Genomic DNA, 19,058 nt, shown 5'->3' with positions numbered 1-19,058 from the left:
GACAAAAAAATAGATGTACAAAAAAAGTGTTTTATTTTTTTTCTGAGTAAACTCGTGCGTTCAATCGAAATGTTTTTACAGAAAAATAAAAAATACAATCCAGCCTGCATACTAAACTATTGACATTCATTTTTAAGAAGGATCTAAGAAGGTTCCTTCCTTTTTTTTGTACACTTCTTGAGAGTCTCTCTCCTGACAAGTGAACATTTCAACCTAACAAATTTTTTTCTTAACAAATACGCTGATATGTCGTGACTACCAACTGTCGGCGGACGAAAATTTACATCGCTTTTTATTCACATATACATTCATCTTGAAACAGCCCACAGTGTTGAATTGGTACGATTATATATTAATTAACAAAACGTCATTAAATGGCGAAATATCTGTTCAGTTTGCGATGCGTCAAATTTGTCAAAATCGTTAAAAAGACCCCTTAATTAAGATAAGTATCTGTTCGATCGATCCTCTTGCGATTTTTTTAACACAAAATGATGCAACTGTACATCCATAGATTAATTTCACGTACTAATTTTTTTGAAACAGCATAGAAGACATTTTGAAGACGAGCATCACATTTTTCTCATACCGTTATTGTTACACATACAACTTTTTACAATTAAATGCCGAATCAAGCCAGGATCACAAGTTTTCATAATTTCAGCAAATCCCGTAGAGCAAATCCAATCAAAAGAAGTGCTGTTCTTCTCGATTTGGCATATACTTTCAGCAGACGCACACATTATTCTTCCGCGGGTCATACGAATCGCTCGAATTACAACGCGATGCGATCTATATTGTCATACGTTCCTAATATCCTAAAACGCATGCAACTTACAGCAATCGGCATAAAGCCCTGCCCGATACAGATCATGTGATGAAATTCTTCGAGAATCAGGATCAACAGCGAGCATGGGCCGTTTCTATTCTCGTCCTATTTGGGCCTGTTCTTTTTGGCTAAATTTCTTACATTTTACCTTTTTTCTTTTCATATTGAAAAAAAAAAGAAAAAAGATGAATGGTGTAAATAGTTCAGCTAAAAGAACAGACTTAAAAGCAATTCGCACGAAGACTCAACGTAGGAACTTAGAAGAATCGCAAGATCTATCATCGCGTGTCCCTTCTATTACAATGTACGTTTGTTTTGTGAATGCAAAGTGTACATTCATAAAAATGTAAGAACCATTAATATTTTTTTCACAAAATGCATGTTCACTTAAGCTAAACAGCTCTAAATTTGAGTCTTGCTTACTTCGCTTGTGTATATATAGAAATATATATATATATATATATATATATATATATATATACATACATACATACATACATACATAACATATATATATATTTGAATTTAATCTAAATATATATATATATATATATCTTACAATTAGATTAAATCCAAACTTTAAATCCCTATGTTAAATAACCGGATGAATCAACGAGCGTGTTCGGGGAGGAACGTAATCACATTTACAGATTTATTAAGCCCGCTAATATTCGCTTGCGATCTCTCGCACGACGACATTAGGTATCTTGCGAAGTGCTTCGTTTTCTCGTCTCACACTTTTGCAAAATTTTTCGGTAGAAAAACGTCATCAATGTAACGGTGTCTTGTAAGAACAAGAGTTGACTTCAGTGAATGGACACGTACACGTGATGTTCCATGATTCTTCATGTATGACGTGAGTTTCCTTCGTAATCCTCTCGGTAATCTTGTACATGAGTACTTAAGCTGATCGTAGTTTTTTTTTTTTTTTTTTTAATAGTAAAAGAGCATTCGGGAAATGATGAATTCGATCTATAGAATTGTCTCTCTACTTTTGTTTTCTTCTTCCTGTCCATAAAGTCGATGCGATAAACTTGCCATGTTATATATTACAATCTATTGTGTGCGCGTTCGTTTCTTTCGCTCTTAAGCGCGATTACTGATTCGCCGATCGAGTAGGGCTTTGAACCGGCGGTTTAATCTATTACGCTTAAAGTAGGAGTAGTAATAATAGCAGCAGTATAGTCGTAATAATAGTACAGTTGATCGCTCGGTTTTAAGGGCTCTCAAAATTCTCGACGTCGAACGAGATTGAAGGCGCGGGCCCGTGGGCATCGGGCGTTCGCTCGGTTGGCTGGCAGTATGTACGTGTGTTAAATTGCATTTAATTCTAAATACGTAGATCGTTTTCGTAATATTCGAGGCGATTCGATTGACCTTCAACCCTTGTGCCGCTCAGTGTCTGTGATATATTTATAAAAAAAAAAAACCACAAGAAGAGATGAAGAGATAAAGTGACGCAGAATCCTGAGATAATGTTACATAAGTAGTGTCTCACTCTTTGAAGAATAATTAATAATATGAATAACAATTAAGCGTATATCGTAATTACCGTGACGTGTAATTGCAAATTACAATTTCAGTGTAAGATCTCAATGTGCAACGTAACGTTAACGTCGGGCGTTCGTGCTGCTAAAAACGCGCGCTTTAAATTATAAAAATACAATAAATATTTATAATCTAAAGCGCCTCTTTTGTACGCGTGCTCATTCTACAAAAAATTAAAAAAGAAATCTGGTGATGCTTATTCATAGAAGAAATAGATTCTGCATTCGCGCACGCAGTGTTCTCGCCAGCGTGACCGATCTCGGGCGGGGGGAGGGGGAGGGGGAAGGTTTGAACACGTCGGTTGAAACTGTGCAGCTGAAGGGTCGAGGTCTTTGTACTCCTCTCTGCAATTAATGTTTTTTTTCCCCCCCTCGCGGAAGCGCACGCGAGATTCGTCCCGCGTGAGTTCGCAGGTAAGACGTCCTATCAATACGATTCTTTCGCGCACACCGCGTCGCCGTTATAAAAAATACTATTTTACAGCGCAGGAGGCAAGCTCTCGTCCATGCAAAGCACATGCTCACATAGACGGACTCGCATTGGATGCAAACGTGTAATAATCACTCGCACCAGCAATCTCTCGTACATACATACACGCAAGCACGCACACACCCGCTATCGAATAAAATATCATTGACCACACGTTCTTGCACGAAATATATGTTAAACGGAGACGTCTAGAAAATTCTACAGGAAATAATGGATACTACTGTATATACATACGAAACGGATGGAGATAGGAACGGCAGACGATCGAATAGATTCAGCAACGGCCGAGTTCGGATCACTATAATGTTTTCGCAGAAACGCAAAAAGCGAGATTGAGATTTGCAGGAGAGATAAAAAAAAAGGAGAAAAAATGCGAGAGAACGGAAGAATAGGATTACAGTTGCAAGATTCATCACGCGGCTCCGTGCGATCGTAGCATCCGTACGTCTTATTAGCGACGAAGTATAGCTAAAGGTCTGCTTTCTATTCTTCTGCACTAGATTGTACTAGAATTCTCTTTCTCGCTTTCGCCAAATATCAAACGTATACCTATCTCACTTGAAGTTTCAAAAATGTATAAGTTTAACCACAGAAAATGGATCTTAAGGATGGTTTTACTGTTTCCATCTTTTTTTTTTTTAAAGCAAAGAAATCTGCGATGCTCACCTATTCGTCCGCGCCGTGTTATTCGCTTCGCAGAGGCGGAATATGCCGCGAACGTAGTTTCTCATAATCATTTCTTGGCGAGCAAAAAATGTTTATGCATATTTTCATAAGTCTTGCTCATTAAGAAACAAGATGAGCTACCGTCTTGTGTCGCGCATAAACACCAAGTATTATCGAATTAGAAGAGTTCATGAGATACGATTACACCTAAAAGAAAAGAGAAAGAAAAGAAGTGCGCCTTCTACGAATGTCGAACGTATTTTTTACCCGGCCCGCCGGTTCCACGCGTGTAGATTATTGTATCGTATCACTTATTGTATCGTAATACGGTAAATCGCGATTTATTGCCTACAATTACGTACGCATAATGAATACTACTTCACTACATGTAACGCAACACCTTATCGCGCGGAGGACTTTATCTATTCGTGAGGGCTCGCGTTTTCTTTTCTTCTCTTTTTTCTCCCTTTTTCCTTCACTTATCTCTTTATCACCAAACTGACTTCTTGTCGTGTATAACAAATATTCGGTCGCTCTGTTATTTTCGCGCCGATATCTAGTGCATCTTCTGGTCTGTTACATTCTCGCCTTTGACGGCGAAGGTCATCACAGATCACCGTTGCCATCATCATCGACGCCTTCCACGGACAAGGTTTGTTCGCGTTGCTTGCATTTTTTGCATTCAACATCTTCGCTTTCTCTTTTTTCAATGCCCAAATATATGACTTTAGTTAGATTAAAATTAAGACCGAAGCATAAATCAGGCAATATATATATATATATATATATATCATTTTGAATTAAAAAATTTTTGAAAATTTCAAGCAACGCGAACAAACTTATTAAAACACACAAAAAAGAAATCTCTTTTTTTTTTAGCTAACTTGTGCATTGTTCATCTTTTTTTTCTAATATGGAAAGAAAAAAAGAAAAATGAATTATGCAAAAAATTCAGTTGAAAAAAATAGGATATATTTCGAGGTCTCTGGGACTTTTCTTTGTGATTTGCTACGAAAGCGACGACGATGATGGGGCCTTTTCACGCGCGATATCGTCGGTCTTCTGCGTCTCACTGTCTTTGATTATCGGGAATCCATCAGGCGTTTTTAATTCACTTTTAATTCGCCTTCGCGATGTATGCATACGCGTGTATACAAAGCGCAATTAGGTGTTTCCGATGATCTACGTAATACATATGAGAACCGTATACAGAGCATGGCCGTATGCAGGAACAAAAGTGATCGGTATTTAAAGTCTCCTTTTACGATCTTTTGCGTTTATATGAGCTTCGAAAGATATTTTCTATGCATCATGCATCTAATGCCTAGTTACGCTGGATGGTCTTAAGTTTTCATTCGTAAACCATGAGATAATGCACGTTATCTCACGTATTATCCAGAGCTATGTACGTTGAAAGCGAAATGGACGAGATAAGAATTGAAGGCTAATAATTAACAAACTTAAGATTACAGACCGATTACTTACGTTGTAAAATACACAACATTACCAATGTCAAAGGTAAAATTAATATCACAAAGGAAACTACAAATTCCTCATTTTGCGCAATGATTTCCTTGCATTTTTAATCAGCCTAAGAACTTTATCCTGTATGCGACCATGCGGATCAGACCATGATGTATTATAATCTTACGATTTGCTTAACGGGCTGCCTGCTGAAACATCGATGGGATCTGAATGACTATTCGGAGATCTCTCGTACGCGGCTTTGCGCGTTCAATAAAATTAAATTAACATCCTAATGCCATGTTTGAGGCAACGCGCGCGTGACCTGTTATCAAAAATGTAAAGCGTTAGACGTGTAAATAATAAAACATGCACCGTCTTACGATGGATCGAAAACGAATCGCCGATGATACCGATTCGATTTCGGCCGATTTGGTCGGTACAATGTTTTCTCACGGTGCATTCAATCAAACAAGGTTGTATTCAAGGACGCCTTATACTCGAATACGCGAATCTTGTCTCTCTAGCTGTTCGCAGTTTTCTACGCTTAGCTTCACCGAAGTAACAGTACAAAATTCTCGTAGACGGTAATTGCTTCTAGATAGTACATCATTCTACATTGCAGGTGTATTTTCGCAACTAGCGCGACGAAATTCTACAGTAATTTTCTCGAACACAATCGGGCAAACGATCGACTGCCCGGTAACGGACGAAATCCAAAGATGACCTCTTCCGGTATGTAACATTCGTTCCACATATCATTAATTGATGACACACAGATACGTAGGAAGAGACTACTTATACAAGACACATTCGAAACGTCTACAAAACATGGATCTTCATATATTGATATAATGAAGACAATAACGTCGATAACGACGATGATGGAAAGTTGTATTCCATGTGGACCTTTTCGAAACACGAACGTACAAGCGATGGTCCAGCTGTTCGATTTCTCTCGTGACGTCTTGTTTGCTCCCTCGAATACGTTTCAGAACTGGTTTCAGAACGCCATACAACAGCTATTCCAGTTTTGCACGCATAATGTAAATGCAATGTGTTTTGTTGTAAATGAATTCGCTCAAACAAGTTATAAACATCCTCTGGTTGTTATTCTCAACTGACTGCCTCTCTTCCCGCACTCTTCTGTTCTCTCTTTCACGAAGTACAGATTCTGGCATCTCGCTCTACATTTCTTGTAAATTAGTCTTATGCATTTTCATCGATGGTGGGTAGCCAGAAAGCCATGTTGGTGCATGCAGACGCTAACATCATGTACTTGGGATTGAACTGGATACACTGCACTGGTGCCGGATGATCACCATTCAACACGCAAACTTTATAACCGGTCTCCGCGTTCCACACATGCACCCTACCATCTGTGGAGCCACTGAACACAAATTGGGAATCCGGACTAAAACTGGCCTCTATGGCAATTCCCTTGTTGTTGAGATGTCCAGCAAAAGTCTGTAAGGGTGTACCATGAAAAGCGTCAATTAAACGAATCGTACTACCGTTAGTAGAGATCAAGATGGTCTTGCCGTCTCTACTGAACTTCAATCCAGTCCAATCACACTCTTTTTCCTGCGACAGTTTGAAGGTAACAAATGGACCCTTATCAAAGCTACGCAGATCATATAGCTTGATACTTTCTGAATTGACTCCAGCTGCAAAGATAAGACCTTCGGGATCATATGCTGCTACTGGTCGTCCTGAGACATTCATCACCCCGTGACAATTTGGCGAGCGCAGGTCCCACAGTCTCAGGGATTTGTCTAAAGAACCAGAGAGGAAAGTATCCTCGATAGGACTGATACATAGTGATACTACCTTTTTTGAGTGACCAGGAAAGTAACGTATATACTTGTTATCATGTAAACTGAGATAACGGATCGTGTCGTCGACCTTGGTGCTGCTATGTATCGCGGTATTCTTCGCATGGGTGAAGTGTATCAAGTCGACGCCGTACTTCTTGGAATTGACCGTCCGTACCTGAGTACCCTTCTCGCAGTCATATATGACAATCTGATCATCCTCCGAGCAGGAGATCAGGGTGTCGCCATTCGGCGAGAAATCGATACTGTTTATCCGATCTGTGTTCTCGCGGAATACCTTGGCCACCTTGAAGCTCCTCACCACGTGGTCGACGAGCTTCATGGTGATGGACGGCGCGTCCTCCCTCTCGTGCCGTCCCCTTAACTTCCTGGACTCCACAATCTCTGTGTTTGTGCTGTGACCGGGTGTGAAGACTGCCGGGCGCGGGGGCCGGGCGTGAGTCGCGGATGCGGACGCGGACGCGGACGCGGCCGCCAAGTTGCCTCCTCGCGAGGGAGGAGGGAAAGCAGAGGCTCGCGTGTCACCGCGGAGATCGCTGAGAGAGAGATTGAGGTGGCCGCGAATACAGTCCAGACAGAGAGAGTCGGGACAGGAGAAGGGGAGGGAAGGAGGGAAGGAGGCGGGCTGTCCACCGGGACGCGGGCGAGGAATCCCCGCGCGCCGTCCTTATCGTCGTAGATCTCTCAACACTCTCTCGCAATCATTCACCACCGTGGATTCCCGCGATACCTCTTCGCCGACGTGGCTTTCCTTCTTTCCGTGAAACGGACGCCGTCAGCGGGACCGCCGATCGTAATACCAAAGCACTGCACGTATGTACGCGTACAAATCTTGCCAACCGATCGGCCGGGAAAATTTGTCGTTTCCTGCGAGTGTACTGTACCTGGGACTCGCGAGCGTATTCCTCGCTCTCTGTGTCCCCAATCGGTAGCGGTGAATTCGGCAGGAAAGCGACACCGACTCTAGTTGGTACTTTGGCAGTCCGTGTCCAGCAAGCGTGAAAGGTCGCTACGCATGGGGCCGCTCCAGTGCAAGAAGCGTGTAGAAACTGTTTTCACCGCGAATGCGCCATCTACGTTCAGCAGCACCGCCGCGGAACTACGTGCTTAGTTATCGCTCGGTCGGTAATATCGCGCTCGATCGATAATCTTGCGTGAAGCAAATCTATTTCTTTTTCATTTATTTTTCTTTTTTTCAACGTCTAGTTCGTTCTTTAGACTGAATTTTTCATATTTTTTTGCCTTATATTTAATAATATTTAATTTATATCTAACTTTTGAGTGTTTTCCATTTGATGACACAAGTGTCATTCTGTCTTTGTTATTCATTGAATGTCAAGAAAGATAAAATGAGATTTGTGTCAATTTGTGTCACCGAATGGAAAACGGTCTATATTTCTTTCTTTCTCTCCAACGTCTAATTATATTTCTGTTTCATTTCAAGTGCAGGAAGTACAGCACTAATGCATCACAGTACAGTTACACAAAGCGGCTTGTCTCCCACCTGTGTTTATGTAAGTAGTCACACACACAGTGATCATTTTTCTGCGTTCTTTTTGGTTTTTTTTTGCGTAAAAAGGAAATCGTATCCGAAGTGAGGATACGCATCGATGAGTCTTTCATTCCACGATGAGCGACATTCGAAAAAAAGCCAATCACTTGGCGGTATTTAAGCGACGGACCAAGAACGAAGACAACAATGAATTATCGAGAAGCATCATTATAGGAGCGAGAAAGACGGGCCAGTTAAATCTCTCGTCGAAGGGACTGTCCACGGGTATATTATATTTACAAGCACCGCCTGTGCATACTAAAATTGTAAACTGGACGATGGAACGATCGACGATACTATCGAAATCGCTCTACGTTTACGTTCATATTACGTCGCACAATTATTTCGAGCATGCTCCAGTTTTCGTTTAGATCATACGAAAGTTTATATTCATAATTGGACGGACATGCATGATTGCGATGATAGTATATATTCAAGTACAGTCATGTTAAAATGTATATGTTTATGATAGGTACTTTTCAGCAAGATGCAGATCATACAACACAGTGAATCAGTAATAATAAATTATTGGCAACATGTTAGGCCTGTTTTTTTTAGCTAAATTTCTTGTTTGACTCATCTTTCTTTCATTTTTCTCCACATTGGAGAAAAAAGAAAGGTTTTTCTGGGTTGAATTTGGAGATATATTGACCAATGTTTGATGCCAATTAGGATTGCTTACAAAATATAAACTAATAGTAATATTACATCAATTTTATAATTTTGCAATAATATAAATGTAATATAACAGATGTTCACATAAGAGTTACATTATTGAGTTATTGAGTAAGAAATCATAAATTGATGTCACTGTTTGTGTTCTGTGAGTACAATCGCATTTATCAATAATAAGCAAAGATAAAATATCATCTGCATTTCTTATTGAAAAGTACTTTAGTTCATCAATACACACAAGTCTCAAATACAATACACAGATCTTTTTATACCTTTGTTGCCTGTCAATTATCACTTATATGTTGCAATAAGTATTCAATAAGTTTTTATTATTAGATTTATTTATATTCGATATGATGCACATGTGCATTGTGAATGAGAGCGCAATGAAAGTGAAATGTGCATAATGTTTCCTTATTCATTTTAGATGACATTATTGTGTCATGTAAAAGCTCTTTGTAATATACAAAATATCAGAGAATACGTTTTTAAAGTTTTCCAAAAAATTGATGATTCCAGAGACTTACATGACACAACTAATGGAATCTTATCATATATGTACAACAAATAGACAGTCTCATATATACAAGTGTTTTGGAAATCTTATAACTGGGAAAGATGTGATTTCTCTTGTTAAAATAAGTAAAAAATATAGAATAACATTTTTTATACTTCTGTTTTTAAGAAAATCGAATTTGAATATTCATTAAGTACAGATACACTTAATTAGTCATTATCAAGTGGCTAATCTGTTTAGTTTATCTGATTGTTTACTACTATCTGTTTCTATAATATAGACTTATAATATAAACTTATTGAATTATTGTATACACTACACTATAATTCAATAAGTTTCAATAATGTATTTATTTTATTAATTGAAATATTGTTGAAAATGTTTAGAGAAAAAAAATTTTTTTTTTTTATTTTTGAAGAATCACCTCCTTTCTGATTAAAATTTCTTTGACACCCTTTACATAGATATATGTAAGCATTGTGAATGAGAATGCAAAGAAAGATATGAACAATGTTATCCATCATATCAAGTTTTTTTTGGAATGTATGAAAGATCAAAACTCATATTTTAATATATCATTACTAGTTTAAATAAGACACAAAATTGGTGTAATAAATTGGCATTTTTAAATTTATATTCTATATAGATAATGCAGCTGTAAGTCCAGCAGTGTGAAAGTCAAATAAATCTAGTTTTGCACAATTGTGTTTCTTTTTTTATGTATGTGTATTTTTAATTTATATGTACATATATATTATATATAAATACAAGTCATAAATGGCAAAATTCTAAATTTCGCAAAATATTACGTTTAATATTTATTTTTTATTTAAGTTTAAGTTTAATATTTATTTCATTTAATATCGTGTCACTAATGTTGCTTCAAGATACATTTGAAAACAATTTATGCTTATAATTATAAATAAAACATGCTTGGTGTCGTATAAATATTATTCATTATCATTATTTTAAATTGCTTTGCATGCTTTGCTAAAAAAAACGTGTAATATTAGAAGTGATCCTAGGTGTATCCGACGTAACTTATTGTTAGTTTATTCGCCATATCAGGTAAGTAAATTTTATATAATAACGCCTTCATTGAATTTAATGGCATAGTAGCTGTCCATAGTGCAGAAAGGGTAGAATCTTGAACATAGGAATTAATACGCGTTACAGTACCTGACAAAATATGGAATATAAACGAATTAACGGAAGAGGAATTACGTGATTTACATTTCGAACTTGATTATGAACCTTTAGAGGAGCGATGGTGGGAACAAGAGCCACTGAAGATGTTAGATATGAGCTGCAATAGTTTAACCGTAATCGATAATAAAATAGAACTTCTAACAGAACTGAATACTTTAAACATATGTATAAATTATTCCTTGTTTCAATCATAAAAGTGTATGTTTTCAATATTTCTATATGTATGATCTTAAATATTTTAATACTGTTTCTAGTTACATAGCAATTTGTTGGAAGAACTCCCACCTGAAATCGGTTCTCTGCGCAAATTAAAAGTACTAAATCTATCAGACAATAGACTAAAAAATTTACCTCATGAATTTTATATGTTGGAGGAACTATGCGAGTTATATCTAAGAAGTAATCAAATAAGTATACTCGAAGCTGAGATTGGAGATTTAATCATGTTAACTTATATGGTAAAAAATACACATCATTATACGTGATTATGTAAAGTCAATTATTTAAATGAAATAATTGTATATCTTTTTAGGATTTATCGTATAATAATTTAAGAGAATTACCGATCGGAATGGGATATTTGGTGCGACTAAAGACATTGAATTTATGTCAGAATATGATAAAAGAGTTACCACCTGATGTAACAAATATGCGATGTGAGTTTCTTTCATGCACAAATGCATTAATAATTGACCACAAAAAAGTGATCTATATTTTGCGATATTATTCGATAAAATGATTATTGTATTTTTCTGGTAGCATTAAAAACGTTAGATATCAGCTTTAATCAATTGGAGATAATACCACCATTAGGTGAATTACGGAAAGTAGAAAGAATTATGTTCCAGTCGAATAATTTGCAGGAATTTCCAGACATATCAGGTTGTTCAGCTTTAACAGTATTGCATTTGGATAACAATAACATTTCTGTATGTGTTAATGTATATATTTATGCTTGAGCCAATCAAGACTTCAGCTTGTTATTATAAACGCAGTATTACTAAAACAATAATATTCTCTCTTGTAGGAAATTGATCCGCAACGCTTAGAAGTGGTAGGGCATCTAAAACAGCTCACAATGCAAAATAATATAATTGAAATAATACCTGAAGAAATAATCAAATTAATAAATTTAGAAGTTTTTGACTTGTCGCATAATAATATATCTTTGTATGTCACAAAACTTTTCTACTATGGTTTTATATATTTAGAGTATTCATTAAAATGAATCTTTTTTACAGAATACCTTATTGCATCGGCATATTGCCCAATTTAAAGCAATTTGCAATCGAGGGAAATAATATAAAAAATATAAGGGGAGATATAATACGATGCGGTACACCTCGCATTTTAACACATATTCGCCAAACTGTAGATGTTAATACAAGTATGAACACCAGAGAATTATTACAACCTAGTGTCAGTAACATTATTCATCCTGATAAGTATGTAAAAATTAATCTGTTAATGATATGATCAACTTAAATGTGTGTCATTGCACTAAAAAAATTTTTAAAAAAGTATTTTATTTAAATCAAGTATATAATTTATAATACAGATATATGATGAAGAACACAAGGTTGTTCAGCTTAGCTGGGCAAAATCTTTCGGAAATATCCGAAGAAATCTTGGAAGATGCAGCGGAAGTCTCTGTCACAACTATCGACTTAAGTAGAAATAAACTATCAGGATTGCCTAATAAAATGTCGGCAATCGTTACAGTGACAGACCTAAAGTTGACTTCAAATCATTTAGCAAGCTTGCCAGAATGGATTGGTGAAAAGTATAAGTGCTTGCAAATTTTAGACATAAGTAAAAATCACTTACAGTCTCTACCATCAAACATCGGTTGCTTGAAATACTTGCGAGATATTGATATCTCATTCAATAGGTATTACAGATATAATTTTGTGCAGGATATATTTCCATTTCTTTTTAACGTAGAAATATAAGTTTATGCATTGAATATTATTCTGTAGGTTTACTGAGTTACCAGAAACTATTTATGATGTTGAAGCATTGGAAAGTTTAATTGCCAATGACAATCAAATCGCGAAAATAGATGTACCGCTGTTGGAAAAATTAAAAAGGCTAGCAGTTTTAAATCTGACAAATAACAATATTGCTCACATACCTCCTGAACTTGGAAACTTGAAAAACTTAAGGTAATAAATATTTTGCTGCATAATATTGCTCATATTTTTATCATATTTTCATCATACATTAGGCGAGTTTTTTAATTCGTTGATTGATCACATTATGCGCAAATGCAATTTTGCTCCATAAATTTGATTGATTAAAATGAATTAAAAAACCTATTGATACTTATTGTTAGTATAATATAAATAATATAATTTGTTTTCGTATAGATATATTGCTTAGTGTTTTTATTTACAATGTCATAATACAAACGTTTTTTTAGGAATCTATTGTTATCTGGGAATTGTTTCAAATATCCCAGACAAGCAATTCTGATGAAAGATACAGAAGAAATATTGAGCTATCTACGTAATCTAATACCTCAATAACGGAGAGAAAACAAAATAGTTTATAAAAGTATCCAGTCTCGAAACTGTTAAATACTTAATTGTTATTATATGAGTGTATTGCGCGGAAATATTATGTCTACATATAAAGTTTTTATGATCTTTAAAAATTATGTACAATCTCATCCTAGATGAGACACATCAAGTGCAAAATAATTATAATAAGCTATAGATCAAATTAGTATAATATTATATAATATATTATCGATGTAAATTAAACTAAGGAAAAATCTTGCGTTCATAGAAATATATAAAAAAAATGATAGAGTATGAGAATATATAAATGCAGCCATTATATCATATTTTGAAAGAATGATATTTACAATAAGATAGAATTTATGGATTAGAATAAATGTCACTGAAGTGAAAGTTAATAAAGAATATAAAAATAAAAGAAAGTCAACGATAATTTGTAATACACTTTATAATATTCACGGCCTAATAAAAAAGTATTTTTCCTTCCTATGAATGAAGCAGTATAATAATAGATAAATCTTTATCAAATTTAAAAATATATATTGCCAAAATATAACTATATTATGATTTTCTATATAAAATATATAGAAAATTATAATATAAAAATATATTATAAATATATTATTAATATTCTATAAAATTATAAATTATATTAAATGTATATATTACAATACATACATTTAATATAATTTTTAATTTTTTAAATATATAAATATGATATAAATTATAAATATATATATATATATATATATATATATATATATTATAATAGTACAAAATTAATTTTGTTTCTCAGTAGAAATGCCATCATACACGAACTTTATGCTTTAAATACACATGTATACAACTGCCATAACCACTTAACCATAACCACTCAGGCACTTCAGTCCTTGAGCAGTGGCTCGTACTGTTCGTTTCGCGTGTGCATACATTGTGACAGTTGTGTGTACATTTGAACGTAGATCGTCGTGCGCAACCTGAATTTGGCATTAGTCATGTCACGATATTATACGAATTCGTATGAAGATTGACGCCTTGACAAACGTCGTTGGATCTTGCCGACAATTAAATTTCTCGTAGGTCCATGGCCAGTCGCTTTGGTTATCTTTTATTGCAAATGCATCGTTTTAATATTTTATCTTTTTTCAATCTTCTCGCAAATGGATAACGTAATCACATTTTTTTTTCATCCCTGCTACTGTGACTTGTATGTACATATGACTTTTAGGCATTTCTGGAGGGTAGAATGTCAGCAGAATCGGAGATAGTATTCGAAGAGGAACATTCTGTGGACCTGTTTTCAGATGTGGAATCGTCGCAGAGTACGAATAATGTAGCCAATTCGGACTGTAAGAATCTATCTATCTACGCGTTCTCTGCATTGCGTTTTTACGTCGCTTTTAATACTCAAACATTTGGCTTCAGCGAGTTCCATGTCGATTGGTGTCAACGAGCCTGAACCTTCCGACGACGTACCTGAGTGGAAGGGCATGAGTATGGACGAAATACGCAAAGGTCTTGGTGTTTACGATTATCGAGAACATCCACCAATCGTCATCTCTCCTCATCATACAGTATTGTTCATGGTATGATTTAACATGAATAGAACAATAATATATTATTAAATTTTTGAAGACTAATATATCACAGTTAAACAAAAGTGAAGTTAAATTGCAAAGCAATAATTAATTTAATTTAAATTACTAAGAGATGTTAAAATAATTATGGATAATTACATATCCACAATTATCATATTAGAATTCAATAAAAATTTATTTGTTTAATTGCTGAATGACTTCTCATTGTCACCTTATATTTAAAATTTATTTAGTATGTAAGATCTTGATGTTATTTTATTAATTGTTTCTTTTAAATTGCGATTAATACTCTACGAGCCAAAATGTATTATGTATGTCATTTTATTAAATTATTAAATGTATTTTAATTATTTTAATTTGTATCGTAATTTGCTCGTCTCTTGGTCATTTAATCAAAGATTATTTTGATAATATATCTAAGTTACCAATTTTATACATAAGTCTTGCTATGCCTACTTGTTAGATATCTACAGGGTCCGGCAAAATGATCTCCCACATTTTAATCAGTGGCGGTGCAAAATGTGGGAGATCATTTTGCCGGACCCTGTATTATATTTACAACATATTTTTTTTGTGATTTAGTTACCATTGCGTTCACATGGACCACCAAAGCCGTATCCGACGCATCAAATAGACAAATGGAGCCAGGGTTATGTACGAATGCCACATTCTGCACATAGTTTGTATCCAATAGAGCAGGTACATATTGTCAAATAAATAAAATGTCCAACATTTGCTCAATCTTGAGATGACAAATTCTTTGAATTCGAAAATTTACTCGTATTTTCTTAGAAAACATTGAGAACAATTATCATTTATCACATTTCAAATTTTTAATATTATATATATATATATATATATATATATATATATATATATATGTATATAATTTTAAATTGCTTGAAGAATTTGTTATCAAAATAAAGATTGCAAGATGCAGGATTGTCTATAAAGAAAATGGATATTAATTATGTATTAAGATTATTTTTTTAGTATTGGCTCCTGATATTCCGCATAGAGAGTATAAAATAATTATTGATATTAATTAAACTTTATATTTTAGAGAAGTGGAAGTCGTTGCTGTCGAAATAGATGGGAGATGATCCAGGAAGCTTTGCTGAGGAGCATTCTTTCTAGCCAACAGTTAGAAGAGGCTATACTTTCGTACAATCAAATATATGCACAGCGCTGGAATTTTGCGGCGCTCCATTACTTTTTCTCAGAGGTATACCTACGGTGCATTACACTTGGATTGTGCTCTTTAAAAATTTTGATTAACAAGAGAATTTTGACGCAGGTCATGGACTCGGAAGAGACAACAATGTTCTTTGAAGTACTGATGCCAAAAATAGTCCAACTGGCTTTGCAGCTTCCTGTGCTGTTAACCGGTGCGGTACCTTTATTGAAACGACATAGCAACGACTCCATCAGTTTAAGTCAATTACAAGTAGCTTCGCTACTGGCAAATGCATTTTTTTGTACATTTCCTAGACGCAATTCCAATAATCCGCAATCGGAATACGCAACGTATCCTTATATTAATTTTAATAGGTAAGACTACAAATTATTTTAGTTATTTAAAATTATTGGATAAAATATGTTTATTTATTATTTATTATGTATTTTTCTAATTGTATATTTTAGATTGTTCGCCGCATTTAATGAAAAACAAAGTGCGAGTCGATGCGAGTCGGTGATGGAAAAGATTAAATGTCTTCTCCATTACTTCAGAAGAGTCACAACTAAAGGTGAGCATATCATAATTATGAATTCTTTTATATAAATATTTATGCAATTTACCGCGATGATTTATCGATAAACGGATGTAATGTAGAACTCGAATCACGTTATAATTTTTACATAGAGCAGCACCTGAAGGTATAATAACAATTGAACGACGTTACATTCCGTTGGAAAACTGTCCAAGGTGGAATTTGCAAGAGCAAAAATTACCACCGTTACATATAACAAGTAAAGGGACTATTGAAAGTGAAGGAGCTGGGTTGCTTCAAGTGGACTTTGCAAATAAGTGAGTCTCTATTATCCATTCTAGTTAGAATGAATCATGTCTAAAAAATTTATTGACAACTCGTATTGCTTGAAATTTTAGTGAAGAATTATAAGGCAAATAAACAACATTAAAAAAAGAGAAAAATAAAGAGATTCTGAAGATTATTACTGATATTTTTCATTATTTACTAATTTTCTTTTTCATGTGTATTTCGTAAATAGATATGTAGGTGGAGGTGTGCTAGGCTTAGGCTGCGTGCAGGAAGAAATACGATTCGTTATATGTCCAGAACTTATGGTCACTATGTTGGTTACGGAGGAATTAGATGATACAGAGGCACTTATCGTCAGCGGTACTGAGCGGTACAGTAAATACGAAGGGTATAGCAACACTTTCAAATGGAAAGGAGATTTTGTTGATGAGACACCGAGGGATATTAGTGGTAGACGTATGACGTCAATCGTTGCTATTGATGCCCTTTACTTCAAGCAATCCTCTTTGCAGTTCAATATGGACAACATAAAACGTGAACTCAACAAAGTTTGTAATCTTGATATAAATATCGTCTTAATTAAAATAAATCTGTATAAAAATTCATGAAATTTATCCTTCAGGTTCCTAAATTATCGGAAATGTGAAGCAATCTCGTTTGTAAATATTTTTACCAATTTTAAATAAATTATAATTTTTATATAGATTGTTACATTTAAAAAATATTTAATCATTTCATTGTTCAATGATATTCTTCTCAAAATTAAAAAACTATTAATTGCCGGTTGTAAAAAATTGCTATTTATTTTTCAGTATTATGCTAATATAGTGCTATTGTCTCTAATTTTAACGCTAGTGCATTTTCTGTAGGCTTATGTAGGATTTGTCGGATCTGATATCTATAAGAACAATTTGTCCGCCATCGCAACGGGAAACTGGGGATGCGGCGCGTTCCGCGGAAATCCGAAATTGAAAGTTTTGATACAATTGATGGCTGCTGCAGTTGCAGGTCGATCGATGGTCTATTTTACTTTCGGAGACACGAAGTTGCGAGACGACGTGGCAGCGATGTACGCACATTTGGTTCATCACGATATTGATATAGGTATTCACATTTAAAAGAATTCCTATATACGAAATGTATATAGTAATGATTATAATCTTTATAATCATTTACGTATTAATTGGATTAATTTTTTTTCATTAACTTCTAGCGCGACTTTACTCAATGCTGTCGGAGTATCGTCAAGAATCAGCGTCGAACGTTCATTCGGATTTTTATTGTTTCTTGTACAACAAAAGTAGAATGAAACCATTAAGCAAATATTTCTTGACAAAGACTGAAAATTCTTCATCGAAGATTTCTACCGAGAGTCTGAAGGAAACACTATTTAAAAGAAACAAAACCGCAACCTTGTCAAATAAAGACGTTGATAACAAGCGATATCTTTATTCGACGGCTAAGGAGAAGGAAATGGCGGAGGAGGAAAAGATAATGAATTGGTTGACAAGCTGCGAGGACAATAGCAACGACAATGCTAAGCCCGATATCAAGGATACATGCCATGAGAAAATTAAGAATAATCCAAGAGAAGCGGATAGTGAAAAAAACAACGGTTTACAGAACAATCATTTTGTAAATAACACTGCCGATGGAGGAAACATACAAATGGAAGAGGAGGTATCAAATAAATTAGATAACAATATAAATTCCTCGAATTCGAAAGAGCCGGTTAGTTCATGTCTTGTCGACAATCAAGGAACATCGAAGAAAATGAAACCCGAATTGTCGACAAAATCTACGAAATTAAGTGACAGCGAATCTATCAAGATCTTGAAAGACTCCACTCCAGAATCGTATAAACAAAAGTCACTTCTGAAAAAAAGTGGCCAAAGGAAGATTTCAGATTTTTTCCAGCGAATATCCTGAATGCTACAAGTGTTTTAAAACTTGCCAATTAGTTACCGCGCATTCTGTTTGTAATTATAAACATTCTGTATAATCTGTATAATCTTAAACGTTGCAAAGTACAATGTAAATAAAATTCTACGTAAGATGTGATTATTCAAGCATCTTTCTCATTTTATATTTGACATTTTATATTTTATTTTAAAAACCAAATATGCATTTGTATAAAATAACCAAAGAATT

The 19,058-nt window shown here is 34.8% G+C and overlaps 3 protein-coding genes across 5 annotated transcripts; 2 read left to right on the top strand and 1 right to left on the bottom strand.

Annotated features, from left to right (window-relative positions):
- Positions 1-10: 10 nt before the first annotated feature.
- On the bottom strand, positions 11-7,290 carry Wdr82 (WD repeat domain 82). The gene has a single exon (XM_011062987.2). It carries the CDS (start codon positions 7,151-7,153, stop codon positions 6,206-6,208), a length of 948 nt encoding a protein of 315 aa, XP_011061289.1. The 5' UTR covers positions 7,154-7,290; the 3' UTR covers positions 11-6,205.
- A 985-nt stretch (positions 7,291-8,275) lies between these two features.
- LOC105150118 (leucine-rich repeat-containing protein 40) lies at positions 8,276-13,728 on the top strand. Of its 3 annotated transcripts, none has more exons than XM_011062986.2 (10): positions 8,276-8,608; positions 10,752-10,945; positions 11,039-11,242; positions 11,317-11,440; positions 11,544-11,713; positions 11,812-11,954; positions 12,026-12,229; positions 12,343-12,675; positions 12,764-12,949; positions 13,207-13,728. In XM_011062986.2, the coding sequence occupies exons 1-10, from the start codon at positions 8,461-8,463 to the stop codon at positions 13,310-13,312; spliced, it is 1,812 nt and encodes a 603-aa protein (XP_011061288.1). In that variant the 5' UTR covers positions 8,276-8,460; the 3' UTR covers positions 13,313-13,728. The 3 variants fall into 3 exon arrangements, with proteins under 3 accessions (XP_011061288.1, XP_087264786.1, XP_087264785.1); XM_087408660.1 differs by having other exon boundaries at positions 8,281-8,638; positions 10,755-10,945; XM_087408659.1 differs by lacking the exon at positions 8,276-8,608 and adding an exon at positions 8,754-10,643.
- Positions 13,729-14,155: 427 nt separating this feature from the next.
- Positions 14,156-18,993, top strand: LOC105150117 (poly(ADP-ribose) glycohydrolase). Its single transcript, XM_011062984.2, has 11 exons — positions 14,156-14,382; positions 14,535-14,655; positions 14,732-14,892; positions 15,487-15,603; positions 15,968-16,129; positions 16,202-16,455; positions 16,549-16,652; positions 16,774-16,933; positions 17,137-17,455; positions 17,777-18,011; positions 18,121-18,993. Exons 2-11 carry the CDS (start codon positions 14,553-14,555, stop codon positions 18,834-18,836), a joined length of 2,331 nt encoding a protein of 776 aa, XP_011061286.1. The 5' UTR covers positions 14,156-14,382; positions 14,535-14,552; the 3' UTR covers positions 18,837-18,993.
- The last annotated feature ends 65 nt before the right edge of the window (positions 18,994-19,058 follow it).

This window comes from Acromyrmex echinatior, chromosome 8 (genome assembly GCF_024713525.1).
Source record: "Acromyrmex echinatior isolate Ae372 chromosome 8, ASM2471352v2, whole genome shotgun sequence".
Classification (NCBI taxonomy): domain Eukaryota; kingdom Metazoa; phylum Arthropoda; class Insecta; order Hymenoptera; family Formicidae; genus Acromyrmex; species Acromyrmex echinatior.
This window is presented reverse-complemented; position numbering and strand designations above follow the sequence as displayed.